General features: G+C 39.8%; 1 protein-coding gene and 1 long non-coding RNA gene across 2 annotated transcripts in view; both read right to left on the bottom strand.

Annotated features, from left to right (window-relative positions):
- Window positions 1-12,852: 12,852 nt before the first annotated feature.
- LOC121032336 (uncharacterized) lies at window positions 12,853-14,701 on the bottom strand. The gene is made up of 3 exons (XR_005791245.1): window positions 14,092-14,701; window positions 13,278-13,393; window positions 12,853-13,146 (listed from the first exon to the last, which is right to left on the bottom strand). It is a non-coding gene; the product is annotated as an uncharacterized LOC121032336 (long non-coding RNA).
- A 1,347-nt stretch (window positions 14,702-16,048) lies between these two features.
- SPINK2 (serine peptidase inhibitor Kazal type 2) overlaps window positions 16,049-23,184 on the bottom strand; it is a 12,620-nt gene continuing 5,484 nt past the window's right edge. The window contains exons 3-4 of the mRNA XM_040482787.1: window positions 17,902-18,011; window positions 16,049-16,376 (exon numbers count right to left, since the gene is read on the bottom strand). Coding sequence (XP_040338721.1) covers window positions 16,331-16,376; window positions 17,902-18,011 — 156 coding nt within the window. The 3' untranslated portion in view covers window positions 16,049-16,330. The remainder of the gene's footprint in view (window positions 16,377-17,901; window positions 18,012-23,184) is intronic.

Genomic DNA, 23,184 nt, shown 5'->3' with positions numbered 1-23,184 from the left:
TTCATTTAATTCTTACTTCTCTCTTAGTGGATAGATGCAATTTTTACTCCCATTTTACAGATGAGGCAACTGAGGCACAAAGTGATTAAGTAACTTGACAAGCTAATAAGTGACAGAGCTGAAATTTTAATCCAGGCAATCTGGCTCCAGAATATGCTTCAACCTTGACACAGTCCTGCTTAGTCCTTATTTATTGTTACATCCACAGTACCTAGCCCCATCCCTGGCATGATACTCAATGAATATTTATTTAAAAATGAATAAGTGAATAACTCCCATATGTAAGATAATCATATGTCCAGGATATTCTTGGAGAGTTCTAATTTTAAAAATTCTGTTTTCAAAACACGCATTAAACCATGCATCACATGATGCATCTAGATTTGGAGGTCAGAAACTGTGGCAAGGTTTCTGTAAGATTATCGATTTCATTTCCTCTGATTTTTTGTTCAAATCGATCATTCTTATCCAATAAATCTTGATGCCAGGAAAGGGGTGCCCTGGATAATGGGCTTCAAATACCAGGAATTGCAAAAATATCAAGTGTTCTTGGTTTTTATATAAGGTGATTGAGTTTGAAGCTGGAACGCTCCTAAAAATATCCATTTTATATGGTTCTGTAAGGTTTGAGTCAAACAAAGGATTTGAGGGAAGGTACAAGGAGTCTTCTTAGACCTGTTATTACTAGATGTAAAAACCTTTGGGAAATCTTACAAGGGTTGCCAGGAATGCACCTTGTTGAGACAAGCAAGATATTATATTTTGGAAGAGGTCACTATCTCATGTTACAATCTATTTTCCCAAATATTTTCAGCGAAGGACTGCCTGGTTCAGAAGGTTATCTACAGCAGTGAGTCTTAAAGTATGGTCCCTAACCAGCAACATCAGTATCTCCAAAGAACTTATTAGAAATACAAATTCTTAGGGCACTTGGGGGCTCAGTCAGTTAAGTGTCTGACTTCGCCTCAGGTCACGATCTCTCAGTTCGTGAATGCAAGCCCCACGTCAGGCCATGTGCTGACAGCTCAAAGCCTGGAGCCTGCTTCAGATTCTGTGTCTCTCTCTCTCTCTGCCCCTCCCCCACTCACACTCTGTCTCTCTCTGTCTCTCAAAAATGAATAAATGTTAAAAAATTAAAAAAAAAAAAAGAAATACAAATTCTTGGGCCACTTGGGTGGCCTATTCAGTTAAGTGTCTGACTCTTGATCTCAGCACAGGTTTTGATCTCAGAGTCATGAGTTCAAGCTTCAAGTTGAGCTCTGGGCTAGGTGGGAAGCCTACTTTAAAAAAAAAAGAAAAGAAAGAAATACAAATTCTTGAGCCCACCTTAGATCTACTGAATCAGAAACTCTGAACATGGGGTCCATGCATTTAATAAGCCTTCCAAGTGATTCTGATGCAGGCTTGACAAATCTATAACTAAGTTTGGTTTGTTTTTAGCTTATTATTTTTTTAAAAAAAGAGATAATTTAAGAATAAGTGAAATGATACTGTGAAATGAACTAAATACAGAATTGTTGAATTAGTAGCTAAGCACATATACACACTTACATGTGACAAGTGTGACCCAAGTTTCAGAAGTCCCCATAGGATTGAGAGGCTGTTAAGCTCACATTTAATCAGAGGCAGCAAAAGTGTTCCATCTGTTTCAGTGACCCTATTACTTTCTGCTGCCCTCCCAAGGGGGAAAGGGTCATCAAGACAAATCCCATGGCTCCTGGTGAAAAGTTCTTTCTTTTCTTTTCTTTACACGATGACCCTCCTCTCCCCAGGCACATGTGATGTCTCTGAAGGGGCTGGAGGCCAAGGTAGCCAACACCAGCCTCTAGAATACTGCTCTGTTGGGACAGTCTCAAGTCCCAGGCTCAGTCCAGCTAGTTCTACGAGAAGGTTCTACCGCCCCTCCTTTCAGTCCTTTCTTTGAGGGTCACAATCCGAAAGTCCAACTTCTACATGTCTGAACTGGAGTTCTGAACTGGATTCCACTTCCTTTACATAGGGTTTCTGAACCCTGTGTGAAGCAAGGGGTATGTTTGGACATCTGTGTTGGTCAGTATCCCTGAGCATGACAAAATGGTTTAAAATCTCTCAGAATATTTTCCAACCGTCAGGAAACTCACCTGTCTAAACTTCATGGGGGTCTTGTAGATGGTGTAGGGTATAGGGTATAGAGTAGTATTGCCTAATCTCACATGCTAGCCTTAACTAGCCTTAAATGATCTGTCAGACATATTCATTCATTCATCTGTCCATTCATCCATAAACACATGTAGGCACATGCACAGAAAATACCTGTATTTTAAGATATCAGTAAGTATATATCAGAGTATGAAAAAAACCCAAATTCTATAAAATATGACTCAAAAATATTTTTATATGGCTACCCATCACCAAGGACTAAATGAAACTTTAGTTAACTGAAGGTAATGTAAATATTCCCACTTCTATCAAGTATGGACCCTCCCCTTCCATTTTCTGTCACCTCGGTCTATATTTTTGTTAATACTCTTCAGTGGCTACATGAACTTTTTTTGGAAGGAACAATTCAAGATTTTTATGCTCACCACTGAAAATGTTGTCTCTCTGCAATAGGTCAAATGTCAGACCAAGAGTAGAAATGACTATACCTTCCCAGTTTTACCTACTGCTGTTATTATTTATTAGGAACTTCATTCACTTTCAAGGTGCCTTATGTTACGGGCCAGCTGCAGCTGCCACTCTCTTAAAAGGACTCCTCTCTTTCTGCATGATTTTTCCTTTGCTTCTCTAGTCTGGGGGTTGTGTAGACTGACTTTTGTGTAGGAAGAGAACAAATCCAAGGTAGTTCTGCAAGCAACACTGAAGGCCCTGGAAAGTCTCCCTCAATATGCAGGAGACATTTACTCGTTATTTTCTGGGTGACCCTATCAAACTCTCTTTGGCAGTAACTGTTTAACATTTTTCCATTTAACAATTTCAGGCCCACTGTGTGTGGTCTTCACTTGGCTAGAGATAGATGAATTTTTAAAAGTATGCAAGACTTGATGAATGAACTATTTGGAGATGGATAGTTACTATACAGATAAGCCCGAAAATATTCCACTATTATAAAGTATGTGTTTCTAAAAGTATTATGTTGTAGATCAGCCAACCTGATTTCTTATTTCTGCTATTAAATGGTCTCAGGCAAAGAGCCTGGGGTGAAGTTGTCACATAGAACAAGCTTGACCTTAATAGCTGCTCTCATGCCCTTATTATCCACAGTTTCCTGGTTTCTAGATCCCTGACCAAGGGGATACTGTATTATCAACTCATTCAGATCACACTGCTAAGACTGGGATGCCAAATAGGCTTCAACTTCTGTGCCAACTTTGATTAGCCTGGAGAGGTTACCAGCAGCACTGTGTTGAGGATTCTAACTCCAGGTTCCAAGAGAAAGCATGCTATGATAGATTAGTAACATCCAGCATAGATTGGGAGCATACCAAGAAACTTGCCTAGAATTTGCCATCCCTGCATTAAGAATTTAGCAGATTATAGGGTGCCTGGGTGGCTCAGTTGGTTAAGTGTCCAACTCTTGATTTCGGCTCAGGTCATGATCTCATGTTTCTTGGGTTTGAGCCCTGCATCTGGCTGTGTGCTGACCACCCAGAGCTTGCTTGGGATTCTCTCTCTCCCTCTCTCTCTGCCCCTCCCCACCCCCACATGCATGTACTCCCACTCTCTCTCTCTCTCAAAATAAATAAATAAACGTTTAAAAAAATAATTTAACATATTATGGGATATTTGCACATTAGAAGAGGAATGTGAAAGAGACAACAGTTTATTAAAACGCTGATAATTGGGGCACCTGGGTGGCTCAGTCAGTTGGGCATCCAACTTCGGCTCAGGTCATGATCTCATGACTTGTGGGTTCAGGCCCCATGTCAGGCTGTGTGCTGACAGCTCGGAGCCTGGAGCCTGCTTCAGATTCTGTCTCTCTGCCTCTCCCCTGCTCACGCTCTGTCTCTCGGTCTCTCTCTCTGTCTCTCTCTCTCAAAAATAAATAAACATTAAAAAACATAAAAATAAAAATAAAATGCTGATGATCAATGGAGATTCAGACATTTGTAGAAAGCCAGAGGGACAAATATTTGGGGGAAGCCCTAGAAGGAGAGCAGGAGAAAATGAAAAGGAGATCTGTTCCAAAAGAGAAACTCAGTTTGAAAGAGTACAGGAATAGTACTAATCCTAGTCTTATAAACTACCATTTTATGGACTAATATTAAGTCTAAATTTTAGTTAAATGTATAAAATGTGCCCAAGGTGCTGTGCTTTATTTTGCTGTAACAAACTTTGCACCAACTTTTCATGCTTCACATTACACTCCTTGGTCTGTTGTTTATTTTATTCTCTGTGATATGAGCCAAGGAGCTTGAGAAAGTGAGCTGACAGAAGGCACAGATGGGCCATATGTTATTTTCCTACTAGATCAAGTACACCCTTGGCATTCGACAAACAACAACCCACCCAAATGCTGCCACTGCCTTGGACACTAACTTTTCCCCCTACAGGGTCTAAGTAATAAGTTCCTCACTCAGCAGCACTGCAAAAACCAAATTCTTTCAGTGCCTTAATTTTGTATGTTCAGATGGAAAACAGCAGCCACCAAATCTACCACAGAGAGATGGAGCAGAGGTGGTCTGGTAAAAGGACTTTCTTAACAGAGTTAGATATCTTGAGAGCACAATGATTTAAAAAAAAAAACAACAACAACAAACAGGGGCGCCTGGGTGGCGCAGTCGGTTAAGCGTCCGACTTCAGCCAGGTCACGATCTCGCGGTCCGTGAGTTCGAGCCCCGCGTCAGGCTCTGGGCTGATGGCTCGGAGCCTGGAGCCTGTTTCCGATTCTGTGTCTCCCTCTCTCTCTGCCCCTCCCCCGTTCATGCTCTGTCTCTGTCTGTCCCATAAATAAATAAAAACGTTGAAAAAAAAATTAAAAAAAAACAAAAAAAACCCTCAAAATTTGGAGTCAGGAGACCTGCTATGCCCTTTAGTTGACCAGAAACACAGTCATTTAACCTATTTTACACTGTTTTCTAAACCATAAAACAGAGACACAACAACCCCCAACTTACCGGTTGACAATCAAGAGAAGCCATCACAAATTGAACCCTGATTTCCTACAAGCACAATGCTGTTTCCTATCACAAAAATTATGAAATGATCACATACAGTAGAACAAGAAAATTCAAATATACTTACAGGCTTTTATTAAATATGTAAAACCATACAGCCCTAAAAACTTCATAGCAAATGCTCCTTTTGAGAGGTTTTTCTGCATGGCTTAGACTTGTTGCAGCTTATCAAAATATATGGTTTATGAGGACAATTTCCCTAAGAAATCACCCTATGGAAAACAAAGGATTTCTTCACTCCTTCAAAGACTAACATACCACATTGAAAATTAGGGTCATCTGTCTTGCAAATATTCATTGCAGATTTCATGGGCATGGATGCCTCTGAAGGTCTTTGAGTGGAAAATGCTTCTGATAGTGTTGCCTTGTTCCTTTCTTTCAGAGGAGAATCTGTTGCTGAGCTCCATAACCAAGATTCTAACACTTCCATGTTAGATAGTCTGTATCTGGACTTTAACTTGCAGCTTGGTTCATGTTGCCAGGTGAATGCAATGTCCTTGCCACTTGGTCCCCAATCTTTCACTGGTATTTTATTTTATTTTATTTTATTTTATTTTATTTTACTTTAATTTTATTTTATTTTATTTTATTTTATTTTATTTTATTTTATTTTATGTTTACTTATTTATTTATTTGAGAGAGAGAGTGTGCACATGTGGGAGGAGCAGGCGGGGGTGGGGAGAAAGAATCCCAACCAGGCTCCATGCCGTCAGGGTGGAGCCCAACACGGGGCTTGATCCCACAAACTGTGAGATCATGACCTGAGCCAAAATCAAGAATCAGACGCTCAACTGACTGAGCCATCCAGGTGCCCTCACTGGTTTTTTATATTGGCTTTGGTCACTGTGGTGAAGTTATTTCCAGTAATAAAATTCATTAAAGTGAGGATCAAAAGTCAAAACGTTTCAAATTGTGGGTGAAAAGCATACATGAAGGTGCTTAATAAAACATAAAAGACTTTATTTTATTATTATTTTTTTTAGGTTTATGAGGTTTACTTGCCTTTTTTTTTTTTTTAACTCTCAAGTTAGTTAACAATACAATCTTGGCTTCAGGAGTAGATTCCAGCAATTCATCACTTACATGTAACACCCAGTGCTCTTATTGTTATTTTTAAAAAATCTTTTTAAATGTTTATTACTTTTGAGAGAGAGAGACAGAGAGCAAGTAGGGGAGAGGCAGAGAGAGAGGGAGATGCAGAATCAGAAGCAGGCTCCAGGCTCTGAGCTGCCAGTACAGAGCCTGGCGCGGGGCTCAAACTCACAGACCACGAGATCATGACCTGAACTGAAGTCGACCACTTAACCGACTGAGTCACCCAGGCACCCCTATTTTATTTTTTTATATTTATTTTTTTTAGTCATCTCTACACCTAACATGGGGCTTGAACGCATGACCCTGAGATCAAGAGTCACACACTCTCCTTACTGAGCCAGGCAGGCCCCCCTAAAATATAGAAGACTCTGTAAACTGAATATAACCAAGCAAATATTGTATAGTGTGCCTTATCTGAAGTAATGCATAAGCTCACAAGAGCAGAAGTTTTAGTCAAGTTGAAAGACAATGAACCAGAGGGAGACAGTGGACCAGAAAAGCTTGGGAAGAAAGGTTGGAAGCTTAATTGTAAACTTGCCCATTACAGAAGGGGGTCTCCTAATACTCTCTTAGGCCAGTTGCTAGTTCCTGTGTCAGAGCTGTTTGCTTGGGTCAGCTAAGCTTGAGCCCTTCTCCTCTGGCAGCTTTTCAAATTCCAACTTTTCCAGACAATCTGAGAATGTTTCCCTAACTCCTGCTCTGGAGAGAAAATTGTTTCTATTTGCCTTTATTTCCAATCTTTTCACTTAGGTCCTTGACCCCATGTTGACCCCAACTGGACCATTCATTCGGTTTTTTTCATAGAAATGGTATCTTCAAAGAATCAAAGAAAAAAGAGGCTTTAATAACCAGTTTGCAGTGAAATGTGACTCTCCCAGGTCAGTGGCAATGAATGAGAGATGTCATCACTCAGCCAGTCTCAGGCTGAGCTCCAGATCTGCTGGCAGTTCCCAGGAAGCCACTGCCCCCTTGTGTCTCTGCGCTGGCCAGGAATTACCCCATGATGGGGAAGAACATTTGGCAAAAATCTGTAAAAGATTATCGGTGGGCTATTTCCGGCTCTTAGATTTGTTGGTTCAAATAAGATTTCCTTTCATCTCATGGCTTTTTAAATTATAATCTTCCTGCCTCCCCATGAATTTTTTAGAAGGCATATTTTGTTATAATCATCAAAGGAGTATATACTTCTTAAAGAAAAATTCATGTAAAATTAATTTTGTTAACATTTTGATGTATTTCTTCCATGTTTTTTTTCTTTCTCCATATAAGGAAATCTAATTTTCCTTGGGGGTAGGGGAAAAAAAGCCACAGAACTATGAAATCTAATTTTATCATAAATGTTATATAAACATGATCTCTTCTCCACAAGAAAATCAACTTTTGAATTTGCTAGAGTACTAAGAAACAGCTGGTCTTTTTCTCTCAAAAAATATAAGACATATAGGATATCACTTTAGATCATAGAACCTTTTAAAATTTGCCTGTAGCTCCAGTTCTGTGAATTATACATACTATAGTGATTGCAACTATTAAACACATTAAATTGAATATTATCTTCAAGACAGGACAATAAAATTCTCTAAAGACAGCCTGTGGAATTAGGAAATTTCACAGCCTAAATGATCCAGTCATTGGCAACTGCTTTCAAGAGCAACGTATCACATTTCTAAATGTTGTTTAGATATGTTACTTCCTCCCCATTTTGGAGAATACAGAAACAAAGGCTTACATCTGGTCATGCTGGGAGGAGCTGAGAAGGTCATTTGTTTCTCCAAGTTCCTTTTCTTCTATATCTTAATGGTTGTCTGTATCATCTAGATATGCATACAATACAATATAAATATGGATATATGATGTCAGAGAGAGAGTCTGTAGCCAAGAATTGGAATGGGCTTACAAGTTTAATGTAGCTTTAGCTGCTTTATCTGATCCTTTATTTTCTTTGGAGACCTTGTGACTAAGAGGATATTTCAAAAGAGTCCTAGAATAGGAGTTCCCCATTAAAAAAAATTAATGTTAATTTATTTTTGAGAAAGAGTGTGAGTGGGGAGGGGCAGAGAGAAAGAGAGACACTGAGGCTGAAGCAGGCTCCAGGCTCTGAGCTGTCAGCACAGAGCCCGACATGGGGCTCAAACCTACGAACTGTGAGATCATGACCTGAGCCAAAGTCGGACGCTTAACCGACTGAGCCACCCAGATGCCCCAGTTCCCCATTTTTTTGACCCACAAATCACCTTAACTCTACAGGAATAGATCACCTACTTCCTGCATATTGTTTTTTAAAAATGTATATAGACATTTTATCATTTTCAATACAGAAAAACAAAACTTCCTTCTGTAAAGATGACCTGTGGGAATTATGTAATTTGGTCATTTAAATGAGCCTGTCATTGGCGATTGCAAATGGCCATTATTAAGCATACACACAAAATAATAAAGCATAAACTTGAATAATTTTACCAAAAAGATGATTGAATATTAAACTGTTAATTATAATATCCCAAAGTCTCTGATCGTTGTTATTACACATTTCTACTTGTTAACATGCTTGTAATCTGTGCCCCATTTTCTTGTGTTCTATTTTTTAAATCCATTTTTTATTCTTCAAAATATGTAAGATTCACATCCAGGTCATGGTAAAACATAGATATCCAGTATATTTTAGTGGGATTTGCATTCTAGACTAGTCTATAAAGATGACCTGAAGGATCCAGAGATCTATTTGACTGCTTTTTACAAAAGTAGCAACATAGGGTGCTCTATTCTAGGACACATGAGGGCAGTGTAAAAGGCAGACCCACATTTCTCTAGAGACAGCTCAGGAGAGCAGAGGATGCAGGGAGCCAACCAGGCCACAAGTACCTGGATGAGGTTCACTGCTTTAACAATTCTGGCTTGTGGTTTCTCTTACCATTTCAGTTGAGCACCTACACTCTGATAGAGACTGTTAGAAAGAATTTTTTCTGCCCCAAGGAAATGTGGCAAATGTACTTCCCATCTATCTACTCTAGCTATCTGCCATCTTAGCCTGCTTCCAAAGGGGAGAGGGGAAATTATAAAGCTGAAACCTAATGCCAAGCTAGGATTTGGTGATAATTATCATCTTGATCTCCACCTATCAGACCCAGAGAAGCAATGTCATTTTGAGTACTGCTTCTCAGTTTTTTCATCTATGAAATGAGAATGCTGGACCACTTACATACCTAAGTCTACCCCAGTTCAAACACTAGGAGTCTGTAAACTATACTTGGGCTTCATAGACAGAAAAAGTGTTTGGTTTAGCCAATGGGGGAAAAAAAACCCTCAGTGTGTCAAAATAACTTTCTTTCTTAAAAAAAACAAATAAGAAAAACAAAGAGCTGGGTCGCCTAGGTGGCTCAGTTGGTTGAGCATCTGACTCTTGATTTCAGCTCCAGTCATGATCTCATGGTCATGGGATCGAGCCCAGAGTCAGGCTCCACACTGAGGGTGGGCCCTGCTTGGGATTCTCTCTCACTCTCTCTCTGCCCCTCCCCTGCTTGCAGCCCCCACACCTCTCTGTCTCAAAATAAATAAATAAAATATTAAAAAAAAAGAAAAAGTGCTTTTTAAAAAATAAGTATTATTCAGCAAATGTTCCAATGAACCAGGATGCAGATCCTCTTATTTCAAGGCTCATTGTCTGGGAGACTGTGCCTCCAGAACCTACTGAGAAAGTGGCCTGTTCCTGAAGGTTGAATGAGAATGATTTATGCTTAACTGTTCAACCCGCTTTGCTGTACAAAGTTCATATTCTCTTATTCAAGATACTCTTGCCATCCTAAATCTGGCCATAGAATGCAAAAGCCAACAGAATGGAACTGACTTTAGCTAGTGAGCCCACAATACTTTTTAAGTACCTGCTGTGTGCCAGGTGGGGACTGTAGTGAAGAACATAACAAATATGGCTCCAAACCTCATGGAACTTACAGTCTATAGCAAACATCAGATTCTGGGTTTCCAGAAGTGAGACTTGTTCTGCTTTTCAGAGAAATTTAAAAGAGTGATCCTGTAGATTTTGCAGGGCCAGGGGTATGTTTTATTCATTATTATATACCCAGTGCTCAGCCTGTAATAGATATCCACAAATGTTCATGGCAGACATGAGTGAATGATCAGATATAAAGTGGATACTTAATAAAAAAAAAAAACTTAAATCAAGTGTAAGGTATGCTCCTAGAATTGCTCAAGATCACCTGGGCATTCAGTGCTGTTCTCTTTTTCAGACTAACATAGGAACACAAATAAAATTCACCATTGGGGCGCCCCTGGGTAGCTCAGTTGGTTAAGCATCTCACTCTTGATTTCAGCTCACAGTAAAAAAATCAAACCCCGCATCGGGCTTTGTGCTGAGCGTGGAACCTGCTCAAGATTCTCTCTCCCTCTGCCCCTCCCCCACTTGCATGCTGTCTCTCTCTTTCTCTCTCTCTTTCAAAATACATACATGCTTGGGGTGCCTGGGTGGCTCAGTCGGTTAAGCGTCTGGCTTTGGCTCAGGTCATGATCTCACAGTCCGTGGGTTCGAGCCCTGCACCGGGCTCTGTGCTGACAGTGCGGAGCCTGGAGCCCGCTTCGGATTCTGTGTCTCCCTCTCTCTCTGCCCCTCCCCTGCTCATGCTCTGCCTCTCTCTGTCTCAAAAATAAATAAAAACATTTAAAAATTTTATACAAAATACATACATGCATACATAGTACAGAGACAGAGAGAAAGAAAGAAAGAAAGCAAAAAGAAGGAGGAAGGAAGGAAGGAAGGAATTCACTGTTAGGCAAAAGTCAAAGCCTGTTTCTCTTGTGGTGTGCGGTTGTGTGTTTATCTTGCCTGTTTGGGGGGAAGGAAGGAAATTCAGGAGGTTAGTGATTTTGTTGTCATTATTTTGTGAGGCCTCCTAAGCATCCATTCCTTCCATCAACAACTATGCCCTGTGCTAGGCACTGTCCCAAGCACTGAAGACACCATGATGAGTAAGACTGGCAAGATCTCTATTCTCTGGGAGCTTCCATTCTAGAACTCTCCATAGACTTGTACTATTCTTTTCACCACTTACTTTAGGTGATTATAATTACTACATATCACTTTTATAATCAGAATATTTTTAAGAAGGGGAAAGGGAATTATTTAATACATGGTGGAAAGAACTCTGAATCTGTAATACAACTCTGAGTCTCTCTGGTGCAGCACTGCTTCTGTTACACAACAGTGGCAGTGAAAAGAAAACCAGGCACTCATTTACCACAAAAAGTGCATAAATAGGACCAACCTTTTCAGAGAGGAAATTTTGCGGCCTCTTTCAACATTTTTAAAGTAAGCTCTGCACCCAGTGTGGGTCTTGAACTCACAACGCCAAGAACAAGAGTCACACACTCTCCCAACTGAGCCAGCCAGACACGCCTCTTTAAACATTTTAAATGTCTGTCTTCTAATCAAGTAATTCCAGCCTCATGAGTTTATCCTACAAAATGCTTTCACAAATAAAGAAGGATACATGTGTGAAGATGGTACTGCAACATTATTTGCGAAGGTATAAAATGACAACCTAAATGTCCATCACTAGGAAATTGCACAAATAAATTATGGTATGCCCATATAATAGAATGCAATGAAATAGATCTGTATGTAGTGATTTGGGAAAATATACACGATATATTCTTACAGGGCCAGGGAGAAGTCAAAAAAACAGGTTGTTTCTTTTTTTAAGGTATAGTTTTCTATAAAATAGCCAACAGTTCACGTGTGCTAAGCAACTTACCATGTATTATTTAATTTACTCCTTACAAACAAAACTGTGAAATAGGTACTATTATCGTCCTCACTTTATGGATGGGGAAACAGAGTTTCCATGAATGCATATATGTGACTTTGAGCTCATATGCTTGGTCACTGCTATATCCAGGAACCAATTCTCCCTTTAATTAGACTAATATAAGTTGGGAATTTTCCACTTTCAACCAAGAAAATTCTAATAATCCAAATATAACTCAACAGAGACTAAATAACAGCACAATAATATAACAGAATACTATGTAGTTTTTAAAATGAAGAAACTACATATATTAATATAAAAATAACCTAATACAAGAGAAAAGCACATTTATAGAATATATATATATATATATATATATATTTGTTCTATAATAATAGATAAAAGTTTATACATAAAAGCATGGAAGTATTACAGTTCAATGTCACAAAAACAATACTGTAATGAAATTCTTATAATACATGTTGACACTTTTGAATTTATTTTGAAATATTATTAACAGTTCTTACTGACTACAAAAGTCTTTCATTTCATTGTACTAGTAGTGGACAGGAAAGGAGAATGAGACTAAAACAGGGAGACCCTTTTACTTCCCACACTTCCAAATTGCTTACATTTATTAGTTGAGGGGCGCCTGGGTGGCTCAGTCTGTCAAACATCTGACTTCGGCTCAAGTCATGATCCACAGTTCGTGGGTTCGAAACCTGCATCAGGTTCTGTGCTGACAGCTCAGAGCCTGGAGCCTGCTTCCGATTCTGTGTCTCCCTCTCCCTCTGCCCCTCCCTGGCTCACACTCTGTCTCTTTCTCTCAAAAATAAATAAACATTAAAAATTTTTTTAAAAAATTTATTAGTTGAGGAGTTTATGTGATAACAACCCAATTCAAACTGCTAGAAGCAAAAAGAAAAAAAAAAGTGTGTTGGGTGGAATATTGAATGGATAGTGAGCCAGCTCACAGAGTCAAAGGAAAAGCTGACCAACTGAGCCTGACCCATGGCAAGACGGGACATGTTTCCCTGGGCATGTTGGCATCATGCTCTCCTACTACAGTCTTTCTCCATAGTGAGGGGTCACGGTTTCCAGCAGCTTCCAGAAGCACAGCCTCTCAATCTCACCACCTAAAAGGAAAAGGGCTCTTCCCTGAGGATGGATTCTGAACAGTCACAAACCCACTGCAGACCAACCCTGTGATTAGGGTAGTGGGAATTATGACAGATCATGACTGGTCTAATTTGGACCAGGTGCTTACCCTTCTGTCTACCTCCAGATTCAGGGATACTGGATCATGTAAGAAGGCAGCAGCTCCATTCAGCCAGAAGTTGGGAGTAAAGTGGAAAAGGATAATGGAAGGCAGAAGCAATAGTACTTTAGGGCAGAAGAAGAGAGAGTTGCTGGCTATACTAAATGACCAGTGTGTACTACATGAGCATAAACTTCTCTTAAAAATTTTTTTTAGGGGTACCTGGGTGGCTCAGTCAGTTAAGCGGCTGACTTCAGCTCAGGTCATGATCTCACAGTTCATGAGTTTGAGCCCCACAATGGGCTCTGTGCTGACAGCTCAGAGCCTGGAGCCTGCTTTGGATTCTCTCTCTTTCTCTCTTCCTCTCTCTCTCTCTCTCTCCCCCGCCTCTCTCTCTGTCCCTTCCCCACTTGTGCTCTGTCTCTGTCTCTCAAACTGAATAAACATTAAGAAAATTTTTTTTTAATTTTTAGGGGACCCTGGGTGGCTCAGTCGGTAAAGCATATGACTCTTGATCTCAGGATCATGAGTTCAAGCCCCACATTGGGTGTGGAGCCTACTTAAAAAAAAAATTTTAAACTATTCTCATTTTGTGTATGTGTGTGTGTGTGTGTGTGTGTGTGTGTACATGTATATATATTTTTTTCAAGTGATAAGGATGTATGTATAAGAATGTTCTCTGAAACATTTTATAATCATTAAAAGTTGTAAACAACCTACAGTTAACATCTATTGATTTTTTTTCCTCTCGGATTTTCCCTTTTTTCCCTCTGGGAAACAGTGAACCCAAGGTCTCATCTCAGCTTAACTAATCCTATAACACCTTAATTCTTCAGAAGGGTGGATGTATAATCTAACATGAACCAGTCAGGGTCTTTGTCCAGGAAAGAGTCATTTTCTTTTCAGGTAGTAAGATTGTTGGGGCTATGACTCCAGGATTATTTTCACCTGGAACCGATAGAAAAGAATTACTTCCTGTTAGGTCAGAAAGTTGCTAGGATAGAATCTGGAACTTCCAATTTTGTCTCTCACACAGGAGGTGAAGCTAGTCTATGAATGAAGCTGTTTATGCTAAAATAAAGAGATGAGACACGGAGAGATGGCAATTTCTAGTGCACTAAGGTCTCTGGTTGCAGGCACCCTCTGAGGTTAACAGCAGCCTGCTCTTCCGCAAATATGACTAAATGGGACAATGAATTCCTTCTTTAGCTAAGACTAGTTTGAGTTGGGATTCTTCCAATTTCAACAAAGATAATCCTAATGAACAAGCTGAATATAGATCAGTAGAGCTTGGATAATTTATGGCACAATAATAAAATACTATGTAGCTTTTGAAAAGAACAAACTATATTGACATTAAAAAAAAACAATATAAAGAGAAGAGCCATTTTATGGGACAGGGTGTATACGTCTGTGTCTCTGTGTGTCTGTATGATTCGTCTGTGTCTCTGTGTGTCTGTATGATTCGATATACACATACATACTTAGGGAGAACAAAAAGGAGACTATGTTCCAAAAAGTTAATGGTGGTTACCTCTGGAGGCTATATGGGCATAACTTTCACTTTCTAAATACACTTATGTATTTCTTAATTTTCCAAAGAGTATATACTACTTTTATAAAAATTTTAAGCCAAAAACAACTACAGAACATTAACTGTAGCCCATTTATGTTATAGAATTTCCCACTTTATTGCCTTTACTCCACATAAACAACAGGACTGGGGATTTAGAGACCCAGGCTTCTATTCCAGACTTTCAGTGTGTTCTATAATGTTGGGCAAGTTGATTTGCCTCTGTGGGCCTCAGTATCTTCCTCTCTAAGAGAGGTCCTTGAAATAATGGCAGGTACTATTTCAGCAGTTTCTGTGTTCCAGCACTGTGCTAAGCAGTTTCCTCTCCATGGTTTCATGAGTTGAGCATTAATCCCGTTTTCCATATAAAAAACTGAAGTGTTGGAATCAGAATCCAAGCTCAGGTTTAGCTGACCCGAAAAGCCATATTCTTTCCAATACATGCTCTCTCAGCTACCTCTTGCCTCATGGCTCATGGTTTCCTGGTGCTAGAAAGTACTTGCACCCAGGACTTGACTCAAAATCCTGTACCTAGAAACATCATTCTAAAGCAACCCCCCCCCCCCGCGTCGCTTTTATTATTGTTAATGTCTATTCTTTATATTGTATCAACCTCTAAAACAGGATGTTTCAATCTCACCACTACTGATATTTTGGACTGAAAAATTCTTCATTGTTGGGAGCTGCCCCGCCCCCTCCACCCCCCACCCTGGGTCACTGCAGGATGTTTGACAACATCCCTGGCGTCTACCCACTAGATGTCAGTAGTGCCCACCCTTCAAATAGTGGCACCAAAAATGCCTCCAGACATATTGCCAGATGTCCCCTGGAGGCAAAATCACCCCAGAGTTGAGAACCACTGGTCTAAAAGGAGTAAAAAGCCAAATTCCTACATTAACCCTGATGGGCAACTATTGAAAGGAGACACTGACTCTAGTAAATATTTCTACCTGCATGATTCTTTGACTTTATCAGCTCTGCCTAAAATCGGCTCCAAGTGTCTCACAGTTATTTGTTTTGTGCAGAACAACGTCCCAGGCACATATACATTAACTATGTAAGATTTGAGGTAAGGGGGGAGTAGAATAAAGCTCTCCCTCTCAACAATAACTCCACTTCTCCCTTACAAAATTCATCTTTGCCTGTGAGGAAGAGTCACCAGGAGGCTGCAGAGTAAGAATGGGTATTCAACAGAGAACAGCAGTACTTGAATACAATGCTGATTTTATTCCAGGGAAATAAAGCAATGCACAAGTCACCTGGGCAATAAGCTTAACTCAAGAGGCAAAAGCCGAGAAACAAGGATTTTTTTTGTGTTTGTTTTAATTATCAATTGCTCCACATAGCTCTCTTTCACACCTCCTCTCAGAAAATGTGGGCTAACAAATCCCATGCAAAAGAACATAGGAAAGAGAAAAAGGGGAAATGGAATTCATCTAGCATACTGTTGAAGGTGGTTTCTCCAAGTTCTCTTCTATAAACTGCTCCATCAACACGGTCCACTCTGGATTATTTTAATGTCATGACCATCTTCCCTGCAAATTGAACAACCATAAAGACACATTTACTACCTACCTACCACACTGAAACTGTCCCACTCTTTGAACCAAAAAGACCCATGTCATTATACATTAGATTCTAAGGTGATGCTTACTTAATCATTTTTAAAGCTAAATCTAGTAAACAATAGGGCCCCAATTCTGCCATTTTTCCCTGACCCTAAGGCACAGGGCACTAACCTAAAAAAAATCACTATGAGAAGACCTAGGTAACTCACTGAAGACTGACATTAGAGAAAGGACCCCGAAATACAATGCAGCCTACCTTGTCATGGTGTGATACTTTGTATGTGATTCCTACTCACAGTAGACAATAAGCTAAGTTACAGCAAGACAAGATGTGAGTCTCAGCGGCCAATGTGAGCGCCCATATTAGTTGTTTGTCAGAATCTAGGACTTAGAGTCCGGTATAACCATTACACCCAAATAAATGGACCCTCAAGTGAAGGAGCTTCAAATGTCTAGGAGACATTTGAAGGCCGACTGACCACCCAAGCTATAGGTGCAAAGATACTGTGTCAAAACAGATGCTGCTGGAGGCTCTGTCAGCACAGAAGGTGACCTGACCGAAATCCAGGCCGAAGTTTGTCTCAGGTCCAACGACTGGACAGGTGCCTCACTGCTCACCTTGTGACACCTCCTTCCTGGATCCTCTTCAGAGTGGTTCATTAATTCCCTCCACTAATTTTCTTCTGTGACTAACTTGTGTGATAAAGTGCGCAATAAACTGAGTAATTCATGAATTTAATATTGGCACTACATGGTTATTTGAAATGTGTCTTAATCCTGTGATTCGCCCTGCTTCATACGTACAGGAGATGTCACAGTCACCTGTGAGTTACATGAAAGGCATCATGTATAACACACTACTTAGCATTCTACTAGGTAGAATTATTACCTAGTAATAATTCAACCCAACTAGTTTTGCAGGTTGTACAGGTACCTGCACGTGCCCTCTGAATTTAAAAGAATATTTAATATTTCATAGTTTAACTATTAATACACTCTTAATTTGGGGAAATTGCCCATCCATGAAGAGTAACATAACCTGATTATCAAGTGTATAATTGGTTAATCACAAATGTCACTCTCTGACTTTGACCTGGAAAATGAACTGAAGGATTGTCTTTTTTTTTTTTTTTTTTAATGATTTTTTTTCAACGTTTATTTATTTTTGGGACAGAGAGAGACAGAGCATGAACGGGGGAGGGGCAGAGAGAGAGGGAGACACAGAATCGGAAACAGGCTCCAGGCTCTGAGCCATCAGCCCAGAGCCTGACGCGGGGCTCGAACTCCCGGACCATGAGATCGTGACCTGGCTGAAGTTGGACGCTTAACCGACTGCGCCACCCAGGCGCCCCAAGGATTGTCTTTTTAAATGTCAGTCTGAAAACACAACTACTATGTCACATTTGATTCTTACATCCAAGAAAAGAGTCACTACTTCCTAAGTAATCAAAAATCAAGAAAAGGACTAGTCTATACTGTAAAATTATGTTACCGGATTTTCATGCACAGAGTACACTCGTTAGGATAAGTGGACATGTCACTTCCACACACGGGGTTAAAGTCTCTGGGACATCCTGGTAATTTATATTGATTGCAGTTTGGCTAGGAAAGAAAAAGGAAGACAGAAATTACATAACTGAGACATTCTCATCACAAAATAGTTGGTGGGGGGGACAAAGTCCCAAGGCTCCTAAATTTCCTAGAAACACCCTACAAAAATATTTCTATTTTCCACACAAAAAAAGATTTTTCTAATGCAAAAATCAGATGCAGTATTGAAGCAATGGTTCAATACCCACTATGTAAGAAAAGGACCTTAGCCAGGCTGATTTTTAAATGAAAGTCCAGGGGCTCCTGGGTGACTCAGTCAGTTAAGCGCCCGATGTCGGTTCAGGTCATGATCTCACAGTCCATGGGTTCAAGCCCCACATGGGGCTCTGTGGTGACAGCTCAGAGCCTGGAGCCTGCTTCGGATTCTGTGTCTCCCTCTCTCTCTGCTCCTCCCCTACTCACACTCTCTCTCTCTGTGTCTCTCTCAAAAATAAATAAACATTAAAAAAAATTTAAATGAAAGTCCAAGACAGGCCACCATACCCACTTTCCAACCCTCTAGCTTTATAATTTGTACTTCACTATTGTCTCCACAAGAGTGTTGTTACATTCAACCTTAATCCTTTGGCGTGATGTCAAGACAAATTCAGGAATCTAATCTTTCAGTCTGGATCTTTAAGGTACTGGCATTCAACCAAGTGCAACAAAGAAAACAGCACTGGCACTTAGGGGTGGTGATGGGTTGAATTGTGCCCACCCAAAAAGTTACGTTATTGGAAATAGAGTCTTTGTACAGGGAATCAATTTAAAATGAGGTCAGTAGATTGGGCCCTAATCCAATAGAACTGGTGTCCTTATAAAAAAGGGAAATTTGGACACAGAGTCATAAACAGAGGGAAGGTCACATAAAGACATAGAATTTACAAGACAAGGAACACCTGGGGCTACCAGCACCTAAGAGAAAGGCATGGAACAGATTCTTCCTCACAGTCCTCAGGAGGAACCAATTCTACCAACATCCTAATTTAGGACTTCTAGCCTCCAGAACAGGGAGACATTCAATTTCTGTTGTTTAACCCCCTCAGTTTGTGGTACTTTATCATAGCAGCCCTAAGAAGCTGATACCAGGTCATGGAACTCAATCCTGTGATTTGATGGAATTGAGGCCAGTCAGGTAATACGTCTTGCTCACAGCTGCCAATCTCCAGCAGGACCAGTACTAGACCTGGTCAGTGATCAGACTATGATGTGCAGAGTCTCACTTTAACAAAAGTCTAAATATATGGCCCACTGTATTTCTGTTTTATATGCATACATTTAAGGGCACCTGGGTAGCTCAGTCGGTTTACTGAGGGAGGCTTGTTTTGGCTCAGGCTATGATCTCGTGGTTTGTGAGTTCAAGCCCCACAATGGGCTCCACACCAATATTATATATATAAATACTGGTTTTAGTAAATGGTGATCACTTTTCCTCCTCCAGAGTAAAAGAAGCCGCCCTGTTTTAGCACTCTGAATAAATGTGGCACACATTTCTACTGATACTATCTGGATTTATAAAGACCTAAACAAGGCTGGCCATGAGCCAAACTCTGAAGTAAAAGAGGTTTTGTTGACCCTTTCCATCCTCTGTTCAGCTCTCATTGAGGAGCATGATATGCTGCCCAAGGCTCACTAAGGTGATTCTTATAGGGCTGCTCTCACAAGCAGAGTAGATGCCCTCTTATCCAATGAGACTGGGAGAAATGGTAGTTGGTCATTTAATTGATAAAGTTAATTAAGGCAAGGAAGCAAGGAAACAAAATATATATCCCAAGCATTTTATCATAAAACATATAGGTGAAAAACAAAATTGCCAATCTTTTGATGTAGGACAATGACAGGGCATGTAGCCACCTGTAATGCTACTATAAGATAACTTTCCTTGTCACTAGGTATGACTGTATGATTAAGGTAAGGCCAATGGGATATACATGGAATTATTGTACAGCAACTTCTGGGAACCTCCTTTAAAAGAAAGCAGGTACTTGTCCTTTGTTTGCCCTCAATTTTTTTCTTAGTCCATTCCTCCATCCTCCTGCAGAGTGCATGGAGCTCTAATCTTTGTTTAGAGCTTTGTTAGACTGGGAAGATAGAGGCCACATTCTCGGACAGCAGCACTGTGTGCTCCTATTTTGAGTTTTTGTTACTTGCAGCTGAATCTAATCCTAACTGATACAAGAGATGAGAACTTTCCTTTGAATATTTCAACTACAGTTGATCTTTGAACAACATGAGTTTAAATATATTTTCTCTTCCTTATGATTTTCTTAATAACATTTTCTTTTCTCTAACTTACATGAATACAGGTAAGATAAGGATGTAACACATAACATACAAAATGTATATTAATCAACTCTTTATGTTATCAGACTTCTGGCCAACAGTAGGCTATTAATTAAATTTGAGGATCAAAAGTTATGCTCAGATTTTTGACTGTGGGGGGGGGTCGGCATCCCTAACCCCCTGCATTATTCAAGGGTCAAGTGTAATTAAGAGTTTTGTGTGCTATCACTGCAAAAATGATACCCATAATAAGTCACATATTATTTCCTATTTTGGTTTATTTAAAACAGAATTTCTTGGGGCACCTGGGTGGCTCAGTTGGTTAAATGTCTAACTCTTGATTCAGCTCAGGTCACGATCTCACGATTTGTGAGGGTCTGCACTGGCAGCACAGAGCCTGCTTGGGATTCTCTCTCTTCCTTTCTCTCTGCCCCTCTTCTGATTACACTCTCTCTCTCTGTCTCTCAAAATAAATAAATGAATTTTAAAAAATGTTGCTGCTGTTGTACTGTTGTTTCACACAATTCATATTTTGGACCAGATAATTCTTTGTGATGGGAGACGGTCCTGTGCACTGTAGGATGCTCTCTATCCATTAGATGCCCGTATAAACTCCCTAGTCATGATGATCTAAAGTAACACTCTAAATGTCTGCTGGAAAGCAAAATTGACCCTAATTAAAAACTAATATTTTAAAATACAGAATTTAAGGAGCACCTGGCTCAGTCGGTAGAACATGTGACTCTTGATCTTGGGATTGTAGGTTCAAGCCCCACACTGGGTGTAGAAATTACTTAAAAATAGGGGATGACTGGGTGGCTCGGTCAGTTAAGCATCTGACTTTGGCTCAGGTCATGATCTCAGTTTGTGAGTTCAAGCCCCAGGTGGGGCTCTGTGCTGCAAGCGTGGAGCCTGGAGCCTGCTTAGAGTTCTGTGACTCCCTGTCTCTGTCCCTCTTGAACTCATGCTTTCTGTCTGTCTGTCTGTCTCTCTCTCTCTCTCTCTTAAAAGTAAATAAACATTTAACAAAATTACTTAAAAATAAAATCTTAAAAAAAATACAGTCTTCTGGCATACAAAAGACAGTAGGCTATCTACAGCCAGTAAGTGATCAATACACTATGGAAATTGTTCAGAGAGAAGGGAGAGGATCACTTGTGAGTTGCTTAAGTGGAAGGTGTTGAGTGAGTGTTTAGTGTTAACAACTAGCCCTGGTGGACCTACACAGGGTTGCCTGTGCATACAACCTCATAAACTTGTTAAAAACTGATTTAGTGCCATTGGCAATGACATGTATGGAGCTAGAGAGTATTAAGCTAAGGGAAATAAGCTAGTCAGAGAAAGACAAATACCATATAATTTTATTCATATGTGGAACTTAAGAAACAAAACAAACAAGCAAAAGGGAAGAGAAAACAGAGAGTGAGGCAAACCAAGACACAGACTGTTAACTACAGAGAACAAACTGATGGTTTGGAACTGATGTTCCAGAGAGGAGGTGGGTGGGGAGATAGATAAAATAGGTGATAGGTATTAAGGAGTGCTATGATGAGCACCAGATGTTGTATGGAAGTGTTGAATCACTACATTGTACACCTGAACTTACCCTGTCTGTTAACAAACTGGAATTTAAATAAACACTTAAAAAACAAACAAACAAACAAACAAACAAACAAACAAACACTGATTTGGGGCCTCATTCCAGACCTACTCGATTAGAATTTCCAGGGTTAGAATCTATGTGTCTAGAGGCCCCTCAATTCTGATTCAGCTAGAACTGGCTTTAGAAATGGCTATTCCCAATCATCTTGACATCCAATCCACTTAGACTATGTATGGAAGCTAAGGAGAATGCACCAAGACACACAGTTTGGCACACAATTTCAGGGATCCCCTGCTCTAGACCTTTTTTTCCTCCCTTTGTTTAACCAAAGTACATCTTGCCTATGCCCACTCTCTGATTAAATAGGTAAATAACTAATCAAAATCAATCTATTTAGCCTAAAGATCTTAGGGTTTTTTTTTTTTTAATATTCAACAGCAGTTTTCAAATGCTTTCATCTCAAAGAATGACTAGTAAATGAATTTTGAGGAGCAGTAACAGGCTGGTAAGGAAGTTTTGGTGTTTTATTTTATTTTGTTTTGTTTTGTTTAAGCGGAAGACCTTTGATGTCTCTCAGATCCCCAAGAGATCTACCCAGCTGGAAGGCAATGTTGATATTTCAGTCTGATTCCAGTCTAATTCTCATGATTTCAAAGCCAGCTTTGGCTAGCCACCATTTAACTTTATTAAATTCAGGTAACTCATTCCCTGGATTTTCTCTGAGCAGAGACATGAGGCTTTATGAACAAACACTTTTCACTCTTATCAATGAGGTTAATCAATTTCATTAATAAATTATGTTCTCATTAACTCTTAGCTTTATACAGTTACCCAAATTTATGAAAAAGGAAAAGAAATTCAGAACAGGTTCACCATCTAGGGAGGCTCTAAATTACACCCCCCAACATGCCAACTAGAGAAAAGAGTTTACCCCTGGCAGACGGCTCCTCAGAGCTTTAGAAGACACTCTCATTCTGGAATAGTGTCACATGGCATTTTTATTTATTCTTTAGAATCAATTTAATTTTTATAGAAAGATGTCATATGCTTTTAAGTAATTCTCTGAGCTCTATACTCTGAATCTTTTCTTTTGAAAGATTCGTAAATACTTTACCAAATATAGTCCCTCGTTTGTTTATTCAATAAATGAAGAAGATTTTAAGATAGATGTTAGAGACCTACAAAGACAAATTGAGTCCTACCTGTAAGAAGTTTGGTGTATCATTAGAAAATCAAGAAATAGGGGCGCCTGGGTGGCGCAGTCGGTTAAGCGTCCGACTTCAGCCAGGTCACGATCTC

This window comes from Herpailurus yagouaroundi, unplaced genomic scaffold (genome assembly GCF_014898765.1).
Source record: "Herpailurus yagouaroundi ecotype Mexico unplaced genomic scaffold, PumYag 28, whole genome shotgun sequence".
Taxonomy (NCBI): Eukaryota; Metazoa; Chordata; class Mammalia; order Carnivora; family Felidae; genus Herpailurus; species Herpailurus yagouaroundi.
This window is presented reverse-complemented; position numbering and strand designations above follow the sequence as displayed.